Source organism: Zonotrichia leucophrys, chromosome 21 (genome assembly GCF_028769735.1).
Source record: "Zonotrichia leucophrys gambelii isolate GWCS_2022_RI chromosome 21, RI_Zleu_2.0, whole genome shotgun sequence".
Classification (NCBI taxonomy): Eukaryota; Metazoa; Chordata; class Aves; order Passeriformes; family Passerellidae; genus Zonotrichia; species Zonotrichia leucophrys.
Genome location: NC_088190.1, coordinates 6144634 through 6157511, shown reverse-complemented (window position 1 = coordinate 6157511; position 12878 = coordinate 6144634). Strand labels below are relative to the sequence as shown.

Genomic DNA, 12878 nt, shown 5'->3' with positions numbered 1-12878 from the left:
TTTAGGGTGCAGACTCCAATTCCCAGCATCCCCTGGGGTGTCACACCTGTTTTAGGGGTGCAGACTCCAATTCCCAGCATCCCCCAGGGGTGCAGACTCCAATTCCCAGCATCCCTCGGGGTGCCACACCTGTTTTAGGGGTGCGGACTCCAATTCCCAGCATCCTTTGCCATTCCGGCCCCGCCCTTTCCGGCGGCGCGCGGGGCCGCGGGGCTGCACCATGAGCTCAGGTCAGGAACCGGCACCGGGAGCGGGACCCGGGAATGGGATCCGGGAAGGGGATCGGGGTCGGGAATGGGATGAGGGGTCGGGGTCAGGGACCGGGACCCCCCGAGTGCCCGGAGCCCCCCGGACCCCAAAGCGCCGCCGGGGGCTCCCGGGGCCGCTCCAGCCCAGCCCGGGGGGCGGGACCCTCGCAGCTCCACTGCCGTTTATTCCCATTTATTCCCATGTGTTCCCATTTATTGCCCTTTTATTCCCATTTATTCCCATGTGTTCCCATTTATTTCCCGTTTATTCCCATTTATTCCCCTTTTATTCCCATTTATTCCCATGTGTTCCCATTTATTTTCCCTTTATTTCCATTTATTCCCCTTCATCCCCATTTATTCCCATGTGTTCCCATTTATTCCCGTTTATTCCTATTTATCCCCACGTATTTCCATTTATTCCCATTGATTTCGCTTTATTATTTTGCTTTTCTTCTAAAATTTTGCTTTTTAATTTTGCCTCATTATGCTTTATTTATTTTTGTAATTTTGCTTTATTTTGTTACTCTTTTTCTTAATTCTGCAGTTTTATTTTGTTTTAATTCTCTTTATAATTCTGCTTTATTTGACCTAATTTTATTTTGCTTTCTTGCTTTGCTTTCTTTTGTGTCTTGTTTTTTTACTTTCACTTTTTATTTTTATATTTGGCATCATTATTTTGCTGTAGTTTTGTTTCCTGACTTTGTTTTTCTCCTTTTTAACTGTGCTTTATTTTGCTTTTTCCTTTCCTTTGTTTGTTTTTTCACTTCACTTTTCTTTATTATTTTCCTATATTTTGTTTTTACATTTTAATTTTTCTCCTTTTTATTACTCCAATTCATTTTGCCTTTTATCTTTTGCTTTATTTCACTTTTTTAAATTCCATTTCTCTTTTATTTCACTTTATTTTGCTTTTTAATTTTGTTCCGTTTCTCTTTTATTTCGCTTTATTGAGCTCCACTTCCCTTTTTAGTTTTGCTTCACTTCCCTTTTTAGTTGGCTTTATTTCCGTATTTTATTTTGCTTTTTTTCCCATTTTTGTCCCATTTCTTTCCCGGCCCCTCTCCCATCCTGGGACCTCCTGGCTCCACATTCCTTGGGAATTCTGGCCCTGGATCCGAGGGGAAGGAATTGTGGGCAGGGCTGTGGGGTGCTCCAAACCCCAAAACCCCCAAATCCTCCAAATCCCAAACCCCTCAAACCCTAAACTGTCCAAACCCCAAACTCCCCAACCCCTCTTGACCCCCCAAAATCCTCCAAATCTCAAATCCTCAAAACCCCCCTAATCCCCCAAAATCTTCCAAACCTCAAATCCTCCAAATCCCAAACCATCCAAACCCTAAAACCTCCCACCCTTCCGAACTCCCCAAAATCCTCTAAACCCCAAACCCCCCAAATCATCCACATCCTTCAAACCCCAAACTCCCAAAACCCTCAAATCCTCCAAATCCCAAACCTCTCAAACCCTAAACCGCCCAAATCCCAAACTCCCCAACCCCTCCTGACACCCCAAAAACTTTCCAACCCCAATCTCTCCAAACCCCTCAAACCGCAAATCCTCCAAACCCCAAACTTCTCAAACCCCAAAACCCCCAACCCTCCTACCCCACCAAAGTCTTCCAAACCCCAAATCATCCAAATCCTTCAAACTCCAAACTCTCCAAATCCCAAATTCCCAAATCTCTCCAAATCCCAAACCCTCAAACCCTAAACTGTCCAAACCCCAAACTCCCCAACCCCTCCTGACACCCCAAAATCTTTCAAACCCCAAACTCTCCAAACCCCTCAAACCGCAAATCCTCCAAACCCCAAAACCCCCAACCCCTCCTAACCCCCCAAAATCTTCCAAACCCCAAATCATCCAAATCCTTCAAACTCAAAACTCTCCAAACCCCAAATTCCTGAATCTCTCCAAACCCTCCAAATCCCAAACCTCTCAAACCTGAAACCATCCAAATCCCAAAGCCTCCAAACCCCAAACAATCCAGATCCTCCAAACCCCTCAAACCCCAAACTGTCCAAATCCTTCAAACCCCAATTCCCCCCCAAACTCCCAAAACCCCAAAATCCTCAAACCCTCCAAATCCCAAAATCTTCCAAACCCCAACCTCTCCAAATACCAATCTCCCAAAACCCCCAAACTCTCCAAATCCCAAACCCCTCAAACCCTAAACCGTCCAAATCCCAAACTCCCCAACCCCTCCTGACACCCCAAAATCTTTCCAACCCCAAACTCTCCAAACCCCTCAAACCGCAAATCCTCCAAACCCCAAACTTCTCAAACCCCAAAACCCCCAACCCCCTCCTACCCCACCAAAATCTTCCAAACCCCAAATCATCCAAATCCTTCAAACTCCAAACTCTCCAAACCCCAAATTCCTGAATCTCTCTAAACCCCAAAAGCCGCAAACCCTCCAAATCCCAAACCTCTCAAACCCGAAACCATCCAAATCCCAAAACCCCCAAACCCCAAACAATCCAGATCCTCCAAACCCCTCAAACCCCAAACCGTCCAAATCCTTCAAACCCCAATTCCCCTCTCAAACCCTCCAAATCCCAAAATCTTCCAAACCCCAACCTATCCAAATACCAATCTCCCAAATCCTCCAAACTCTCCAAATCCCAAACCCCTCAAACCCTAAACTGTCCAAACCCCAACCTCCCCAAAATCTTTCCAACCCCAAACTCTCCAAACCCCTCAAACCGCAAATCCTCCAAACCCCAAAACCCCCAACCCCTCCTAACCCCACCAAAATCTTCCAAACCCCAAATCATCCAAATCCTTCAAACCCCAAACTCTCCAAACCCCAAATTCCCGAATCTCTCTAAACCCCAAAAGCCCCAAACCCTCCAAATCCCAAACCTCTCAAACCCCAAACCGTCCAAATCCCAAAACCCCCAAACCCTCCAAACTGTCCAAACCCCAAAACCCCCAACCCCTCCTACCCCCCCAAAACCCTCCAAACCCCAAAGCCTCCAAACCCCAAACTATCCAGATCCTCCAAACCCCTCAAACCCCAAACTGTCCAAATCCTTCAAACCCCAATTCCCCTCCCAAAACCCCAAAATCCTTAAACTCTCCAAATCCCAAAATCTTCCAAACCCCAACCTCTCCAAATACCAAACTCCCAAAACCCCCAAACTCTCCAAACCCCAAACTCCCCAACCCCTCCTAACCCCCCAAAATCTTCCAAACCCCAAATCACCTGAATCCTTCAAACCCTAAACTCTCCAAACCCCAAACTCCCAAACCCCTCAAACCCCAAACTCTCCAAACCCCAAACTTCCCAACCCCTCCTAACCCCCCAAAATCTTTCAAACCCCAAATCACCTGAATCCTTCAAACCCCTAGCTCTCCAAACCCCAAACTCCCAAACCCCTCAAGCCGTCCAAATCCCAAACCCCTCAAACCCCAAATCATCCAAATCCTTCAAACCACAAACTCCTGAAACCTTCTAAACCCCAAACTGTCCAAACCCTCCAAACCCCCCCAACCATCCAGATCCTCCAAACCCCAAAACCCTCCAAACCCCAATTCCCCCAGGCCCCAAATCCCCCAAACCCCACCCCAGATCCCCTCAGCCCTCCCAGAGCCGCTTCCCATGGGTGGATCCCACCCAGAATTCGGGAACGCTCCCGTCCCTCTCCCATGGGATCGTGGAGAACGGGCTGGGGTTTGGGGTTGGAAGGACCCATCACCTCTCAAATCCCATCCCGGAGCAATCCCAGGGATTTTTTTTTATGGATGAACAACAGAATGAGATGCAGGGTGGGAAAAGGGCAGCCGGGGTTCCGGATCCTTCCAGGACTTCCGGCTGGGATTCCTATTCCTGGGAATGCGGGAGCGGCTCTGCCGAGCAACCCTGGCCCCTTTCCTGCAGGGACGTTTCCTCCAGGCAGGGCAGGACAAGGGGGGACATCCCTGGGTGCTCTGGGAGTCCCATCCCTGTGTGATCCCGCTCAGATCCCTGGGATCCCCCTCTCCCACCCCAATCCCAATCCGCAGCCGAGCAGCGCTCAGGGGTCCAAGCTCCCCCTTTTCTCCCTGAGTTCCTGATTTAAGGGTTGCTGGAGATGTTCCTCCCCAGTTCCTCACTTCCCATCAGGAATGCCGGGAGTGCAGCCCCTCTTCCTAAGGAACCCCCCAACCATCCAGATCCTCCAAACCCCAAAACCCTCCAAACCCTCCAAACCCCAATTCCCCCAAATCCCCCAAACCCCACCCCAGATCCCCTCAGCCCTCCCAGAGCCGTTTCCCATGGGTGGATCCCACCCAGAATTTGGGAACGCTCCCGTCCCTCTCCCATGGGATTGTGGAGAACGGGCTGGGATTTGGGTTGGAAGGACCCATCACCTCTCAGATCCCATCCCGGAGCAATCCCAGGGATTTTTTTTATGGATGAACAACAGAATGAGGTGCAGGGTGGGAAAAGGGCAGCCGGGGTTCCGGATCCTTCCAGGGCTCCCGGCTGGGATTCCCATTCCTGGAATGCAGGAGCGGCTCTGCCGAGCAACCCTGGCCCCTTTCCTGCAGGGAAGGGCAGGGGGGACATCCCTGGGTGCTCTGGGAGTCCCATCCCTGTGTGATCCCGCTCAGATCCCTGGGATCCCCCTCTCCCACCCCAATCCCAATCCGCAGCCGAGCAGCGCTCAGGGGTCCAAGCTCCCCGTTTTCTCCCTGAGTTCCTGATTTAAGGGTTGCTGGAGATGTTCCTCCCCAGTTCCTCAATTCCCATCAGGAATGTCGGGAGTGCAGCCCCTCTTCCTAAGGAAGGAGGAGCCCTCATTTACCCGGAATTGGGGGAATTGTGGGGTTGGGGTGTGAACCCGCTGTTTTCCCGCTCGCACCGCGGTGTTCCCCAAGCCGGGATGTTCCTGGCACTTCCCTCCAGACTGGCTTTGGGTGCCAGGGAGGATCTCCCTGTGCCAGCAGGGTTGGAATGCCAGGATCTCACTGGCACAGGGCACAGCCCCGCTCACCATGGATTCCATGGGATTCCATAGGGTTCCGTAGGGTCTCTATAGGGTTCCATGGGGTTCCATGGGGTCTCTATAGGGTTCCATGGGGTCTCCAGAAGGTTCTGTGGGGTTCCATGGGATTCCATAGGGTTCCATGGGATTCCATAGGGTTCCATAGGGTTCCATGGGATTCCATAGGGTTCCATGGGATTCCATAGGGTTCCATGGGGTCTCTCTAGGGTTCCATAGGGTTCCATAGGGTTCCGTAGGGTTCAATAGGTGCTTCATAGGATTCCATAGGGTTCCATGGGATTCCATAGGGTTCCATAGGTGCTCCATGGGATTCCGTAGGGTTCCATGGGATTCCGTAGGGTTCCATGGGGTTCCATGGGATTCCATAGGGTTCCATAGAGAGCTCACAGAGGAGCTCTCCAAAAACCCCAAACCACAACCGGTGCAGGCGGACGGGGCTGCTGGGAATTGCCAGGAATTCGTTCCTCAGCTGTCTCAGGGGTTTGATGCCTGAGAATGGATTTCCCAGCACTGGGGAGTCCCAGTCCTGGTTTTCCACATGCCCACCTTGGATCAGACCCATCTCAGCCTTTGTTCCTCCAGCCTTGGGCTGTTTTTCTGGGAGGACCTGACGGCCTGGTCAGATGGGTTTGGTGTGTGGGATCCATGGGAAGGACAGTGTGTCCCTGGCTGGCTGGGATGGTTTCTGTGGGATCCATGGGAAGGGCAGAACATCCCTGTCTGGCTGGGATGGTTCCTGTGGGATCCATGGGAAGGGCAGCATGTCCCTGGCTGGCTGGGATGGTTTCTGTGGGATCCATGGGAAGGGCAGAACATCCCTGGCTGGCTGGGATCAGTTCTGTGGGATCCATGGGAAGGGCAGCACGTCCCTGGCTGGCTGGGATGGTTCCTGTGGGATCCATGGAAAGGGCCCCATGTCCCTGTCCAGCTGGGATGGTTCCTGTGGGATCCATGGGAAGGGCAGCACGTCCCTGGCTGGCTGGGATGGTTCCTGTGGGATCCATGGGAAGGGCAGCACGTCCCTGGCTGGCTGGGATCAGTTCTGTGGGATCCATGGAAAGGGCAGCAAATTCCTGGCTGGCTGGAATGGTTCCTGTGGGATCCATGAGAAGGGCCCCATGTCCCTGTCCAGCTGGGATGGGATCCATGGGAAGGATTGAGTGTCCCTGTCTGGCTGGGATGGTTCCTGTGGGATCCATGGGAAAGGCAGGAGAATCACCAGGATCTCAGCCTGACCCTGCCCTCGGGCTCTGCTCTCTTCCAAAAGCTCTGGAAGATCCTCCTGGGTTCAGTTCAACCTCCATGACCCAAACACTTCCTTACAGTGTCTCTCTTTCCCAAATTTTGCATTTTCCTGATTTTCCGTGTCCCCATCTCCCTGAGTTGGCCTTGCCAACCCTATCCCATCACCCTCAGTGGTTGGAACGGAAAATTCCTTGGATGGAGCTTCCTGATACTGTGTGCAGCTTCCAGCCCGTGTGGATGGATGGATGGATGTAGGCATGGATGGATGGATGGATGTAGGCATGGATGGATGGATGGATGGATGTAGGCATGGATCCATGGATGGATGGATGGATGTAGGCATGGATCCGTGGATGGATGGATGGATCCATGGATGGATGGATGGATGTAGGCATGGATCCATGGATGGATGGATGTAGGCATGGATCTGTGGATGGATGGATGGATGTAGGCATGGATCCATGGATGGATGGATGATAGGATGGATTGGATGGATGTAGGATGGGTCTAGGATGAGGATGCATCGATGGATGGATGATTAGGATGAGCATAGGGTGTGCGCCAGGGACCATCCAGCAGGAACCATGGGAGCATCAGGAGGTCTCCAGGACCCCTTGGGTTTGTTTACTTCCTGAAAGGGGCTCGGGAAGGGCCAGGGCTGCCCTGGGAAGCTGATGGAGAAGTTTCCAGGAGCAGCGTTCCATGTGCACCTCCGTTGGGGAGGGGGCTGTGACTCAGATGCAAATCCTGGGACAAGGACCTGGCATTCCCAGCTGATCCCCAGCCAGGTCTTGCTTCCTGATCCCATCCTGGCTTCTAACTTTGTGCTCCAGAGTCTGAGGGTCCATCCCCCCGTCAGGATGTGCAGTGGCTGTGGGAGCATCCAGAGCAGCCTCTTCCCAAATTTCCACCCGAGAGGACAGGGCAGGGCCTGGACTCGGAGCCAGGCAGCTGCAGGGAGCTCCAGGTGGGATTTTGGCCGTGCTCATCCATCAGCAGTGCGGGATCTTGGCTTCCAGACCAGCCGGCCCGGTGCATGCTGAGCCCTCTCCGGGATTCCAGCCTCTCCTGGCCCTTTTCCTCCTCCTGATCCCTGATTTAGCGGCGGGGAGGGAAGCAGAGAGCGGAGCTCTGTGCAGGGCTCCGGGGGAATTCCCGGGATGCGGAGGCGGGGAAGGGACATCCAGGAGCCCCCGCGCTGTGTTTGCCGACGAGGAGTGGCCTCGGGGCCGGGACTGCGGCGGCAGCGCGGCCGCTGCGCTCGGGATCTGCCCGGCCACGGCCGCGGGGACACCGGGGATGGCGGCGCTGCCGGTCCCAGCCCGACTGATCCCTGCCGGCCGATCCCGTCCTGACCCATCCCATCCCGACTGATTCCACCCTTCCCGATCCCGGCCTGGCCGGTCCCATCCCGACCGATCCCAGGCTGGCTGATCCCATCCTGACCGATCCCACCCATCCCGACCGATCCCATCCCGACCGATCCCACCTTTCCCGATCCCACCTTTCCCGACCGATCCCATCCCGACCGATCCCATCTCGACCGATTCCACCCTTCCCGATCCCCATCTCAGCCGATCCCATCCCGACCAGTCCCACCCATCCTGACCCCATCCCGGCTGATCCGATCCCATCCGATCCCACCTTTCCCAACCCCATCCTGACCCACCCTTCCCGATCCCACCCTTCCCGATCCCACCCTTCCCGATCCCATCTCGACCGATTCCACCCCTCCCGACCCCATCCTGACCGATCCCACCCTTCCCGATCCCATCCTGACCCCATCCCATCCGACCCCATCCTTCCCGATCCCACCCCATCCTTCCCGATCCCATCCCGGCCGATCCCACCCCTATCGGGAGTGGCTCCGCGGGCGCTCCCGGCAGGATGAGGCGGGGTGAGTCTGTGTCGGCGCTTCTCCTCACCTGCCGAGCTCTGGGAACAACCAGGATAGGAGCGGGAGGGGAGGAATTCAGCGGGGACCGGGCTGGAATCCCTCGGAACGGGGCTGGGCTGTGCGGAGCCGCCTGGTTCCTCCCAAGGATTTGTTGCTGTAGGATCAAGAAAAGCCGGGATAGTTTGGTTTAGGCCGGGCTTCCCATTGCCCAGGGGCTCCGGGAAGGGAACCGGGCTGGTTTCAGGTTGTTTGGATGCTTCTCCCCCCTCCCTGCTCCTGCAGATACCGGGAAAAGCCCTTGTGCATGACCCCCCTGCCCTGTCCTTTGTCCTGCCTTTGGGAAGGCCAGCACTCCCGGTGTCCCTGCGGCTGGAATTCCTGCTTTTTGCAGAATTCCTGCTTTTTGCAGAATTTGAGGCTGCCACTGGGGACAGCTGACCCCTCCCTTCCTTTTCTTTGGCTCCTTGTCCAGCTTTTGTTTCACTGAACCATCCCTCAGGCTCATCCCCCTATTCCCCCCCTCCAAATTTATCCCGTGGGGCAACACCAGCTGCGGGAGCTGGAGATGGATCCCTCCCCCACCGGGATCACCAAAACCAGGGAATGGTTTTAATGAATGGCTTCTGTCCCCTGCAGAGGAGCTTTGGGGTGGACAGGGAGCAGCAGGAATGCAGCCGGGGCGGTTTTTCCAGTGTAAATCCTTGAGCTGGTCTCTGTGCCCTCCTGGAAACCCAACCCTGGCTCCCACGTGTTCCAGGAGTGGGAACAGCTCCCAGCTCCGGGCTTGTGCCACGTGTTGCCTCCCCACTGCTGCTCTGAGATCCCAGCCTTGGGAATGCTGTGATTCACAATCCATCCTGGATTTAGGGAATGAGCAGGCTCAGGGATTCATAATCCATCCTGAATTTAGGGAATGAGCAGGTCCAGTGACTCGTGATCCATCCTGGATTTAGGGAATGAGCAGGCTCAGTGATTTCTGATCCATCCTGGATTTAGGGAATGAGCAGGTTCAGTGATTCATAATCCATCCTGGATTTAGGGAATGAGCAGGCTCAGTGATTTCTGATCCATCCTGGATTTAGGGAATGAGCAGGTCCAGTGATTTCTGATCCATCCTGGATTTAGGGAATGAGCAGGCTCAGTGATTTGTGATCCATCCTGGATTTAGGGAATGAGCAGGCTCAGTGATTTCTGACCCATTCTGGATTTAGGGAATGAGCAGGTCCAGTGATTCATAATCCATCCTGGATTTAGGGAATGAGCAGGTCCAGTGATTTGTGATCCATCCTGGATTTAGGGAATGAGCAGGTCCAGTGATTTCTGATCCATCCTGGATTTAGGGAATGAGCAGGCTCAGTGATTTGTGATCCATCCTGGATTTAGGGAATGAGCAGGTCCAGTGACTTCTGATCCATCCTGGATTTAGGGAATGAGCAGGTCCAGTGATTTCTGACCCATCCTGGATTTAGGGAATGAGCAGGTTCAGCTTCAGGCACAGAGGGTGATGGTTGAGATCCCACCTGGGGGGATCCCAGGGATGATCCCTGATCCCAATTTCCAAGGCTGGGTTTTGGGGTGCAGCAGAGCCCGACAGGAATTGGAGCATGGTTAAAACTGGGAAATGCCAATTTTTTGGCAGCCAGGAGCAAACCCAGGGAGCAAACAAGGAGCAAACGAGCTGGAAAAGTGGCAGGGAGAGCTGGCCTGGCTCCGGCCCAGCCCTGCTCCCTTCCCGTGCCCGCTGAGCTCCTGGGATAACGCCAGAAATCCCGGGGCTGCTCCGGCGTCGTCCCCGTGACCGTCACGTGCCCGGGAGGATGAGGGGGCAGCGATCCCGGCTGGATGGGCCAGGAGCCACCCCCTGGTCCTGGGGAGCACAGCCCCGGGGCTGAGCAGCCCCTCTGCTGACCCTGCTCCTGTTTCTGGTGGATTTGCAGACAGCAGCCGGCTGCTGGGGGCCCGGCGCCCGGGCTACGGGACGCTGCAGCCGGACACCGACCCGGCCCACATGGTAGGTCTGGCCTGGGGGGGCTCCCACACCCATCCCGGGGCTCCCCACACCCCCAGGTGCTGCTTTCCCAGCCCCTTGGTTTCCCCTGCCCTGGGCTTGGTCATGCTGGGATTTTTGGGAGTTCAGGGTTTAGTGGTTGGTAATGGATTTTAGCTGATTTTATGTCTGAGCAGCCGGGTGCAGGTGATTGATTCCCAGTGATTGATTGCTGGTGATTCCCAATGATTCCTGGTTATCCCCAGTGATTGATTCCCAGTGATTCATTCTCAGTGATCCCCAGTGATCGATCCCCAGCGATTCATTCCCAGCGATCCCCAGTGATTGATTCCCAGTAATCCCCAGTGACTGATTCCCAGTGATTTCCAGTGATCGATCCCCAGTGATTCCCAGCGATTCATTCCCAATGATTAATTCCCAGTGATCCCCAGTGATTGATTCTCAGTGATTCCCAGTGATCAATCCCCAGTGATTCCCAGTGATTGATCCCCAGTAATTCCCTGTGATTGTTCCTCAGTGATTCCCAGTGATCGATCCCCAGTGATTCCCAGTGATTGATGCCCAGTGATTGATCCCCAGTGATCCTCGGTGATTCCTAGTGATTCATTCCCAGTGATTGATCACCAATGATTCATTCCCAGTGATCCCCAGTGATTGATCCCCAGTGATTCATTCCCAGTAATCCCCAGTGATCAATCCCCAGTGATCGATCCCCAGTGATTCTTTCCCAGTAATCCTCAGTGATCAATTCCCAGTGATCCCCAGTGATCGATCCCCAGTGATTCTTTCCCAGTAATCCTCAGTGATCAATTCCCAGTGATCCCCAGTGATCCATCCCCAGTGATCAATCCCTACTGATCCCCAGTGATCGATCCCCAGTGATTCTTTCCCAGTAATCCTCAGTGATCAATTCCCAGTGATCCCCAGTGATCTTTCCCAGTAATCCTCAGTGATCAATTCCCAGTGTTCCCCAGTGATTGATCCCCAGTGACTCTTTCCCAGTAATCCTCAGTGATCAATCCCCAGTGATTCCCAGTGATCGATCTCCAGTGATCAATCCCCACTGATCCCCAGTGATCGATCCCCAGTGATTCTTTCCCAGTAATCCTCAGTGATCCATCCCCAGTGATCGATCCCCAGTGATCCATCCCCAGTGATCCCCAGTGATCGATCCCCAGTGATTCTTTCCCAGTAATCCTCAGTGATCGATCCCCAGTGATCGATCCCCAGTGATTCTTTCCCAGTAATCCTCCGTGATCAATCCCCAGTGATTCCCAGTGATCCCCAGTGATCAATCCCCAGTGATCAATTCCCAGTGATTCCCAGTGATCGATCCCCAGTGATTCTTTCCCAGTAATCCTCAGTGATCCATTCCCAGTGATCCCCAGGGATCGATCCCCAGTGATCCCCGCGTTCCCTGTCCCCAGGAGGTGACGGGTTACCAGCGCCGGCCGTGGCGGGTGCTGCTGTGCCACGCGGGCTCCGTGCTGAGCGCGGGGCTGCTCCTGCTGCTCTTCCACTGGAAGCCCAGCCTGGAGGTGCAGGCCAAGTGCCAGCCCTGTGCCCTGGGCCAGGCCGACTGGCTCATCATCAGGGTGAGTGCCACGGGATCCCGGCCGGGGTTCCCAGCCTGGGAGCCTGGGAGGGAGTCTGGGGTGGGGTTCTGTGGGTCTGGGGTTGGATTCTGGGAGTCTGGATGGGGTTCTGTGGGTCTGGAGTGGGGTTCTGGGAGTCTGGATGGGGTTCTGTGGGTCTGGGGTGGGGTTCTGTGGGTCTGGGGTGGGGTTCTGTGGGTCTGGGGTGGGGTTCTGGGAGTCTGGGGTGGGGTTCTGGGAGTCTGGATGGGGTTCTGGGAGTCTGGATGGGGTTCTGTGGGTCTGGGGTGGGGTTCTGGGAGTCTGGATTGGATTCTGGGAGTCTGGGGTGGGGTTCTGTGGTTCCAGGGTTGGATTCTGTGGATCTGAGGTTGGATTCTGCAGATCCTGGCTTGATTCAGTGGGTCCGGGGTGGGGTTCTGTGGGTCCGGGGTTGGATTCTGTGGATCCGGGGTTGGATTCTGTGGGTCTGGGGTTGGATTCTGTGGATCTGGGGTTGGATTCTGTGGGTCTGGGGTTGGATTCTGTGAGTCTGGGGTTGGATTCTGTGAGTCCAGGGTTGGATTCTGTGGACTGGGAGTTGGACTCTGTGGATCTGAGGTTGGATTCTGTATGTCCATGGTTGGATTCTGTGGCTCTGGGGTTGGATTCTATGGATTGGCAGTTGGATTCCGTGAATCTGGGGTTGGTTTCTCTTGAGTCTGGGGTTGGATTCTGTAGATCCAGGGTTGGATTCTGTGAACTGGGGGTTGGACTCTGTGGGTCTAGGGTTGGATTTTGTGGATCCAGGGTTGGATTCTCTGGATCAGGGGATGGTTCTGTGGATCCAGGATTGGGCTCTGTAGATTGGGAGTTGGATTCTGTTGATCTGGCGTTGAGCTCTGTGGGTCTGG

The 12878-nt window shown here is 54.5% G+C and overlaps 1 protein-coding gene across 3 annotated transcripts in view; it reads left to right on the top strand.

The window, feature by feature from the left end:
- Positions 1-137: 137 nt before the first annotated feature.
- ATP13A2 (ATPase cation transporting 13A2) overlaps positions 138-12878 on the top strand; it is a 39409-nt gene continuing 26668 nt past the window's right edge. For 2 of the 3 annotated variants that reach the window (XM_064730503.1, XM_064730502.1), the window contains exons 1-3: positions 138-230; positions 10320-10393; positions 11818-11985. In XM_064730503.1, coding sequence (XP_064586573.1) covers positions 221-230; positions 10320-10393; positions 11818-11985 — 252 coding nt within the window. In that variant the 5' untranslated portion in view covers positions 138-220. The remainder of the gene's footprint in view (positions 231-10319; positions 10394-11817; positions 11986-12878) is intronic. The other variant, XM_064730504.1, reaches the window with a different exon arrangement.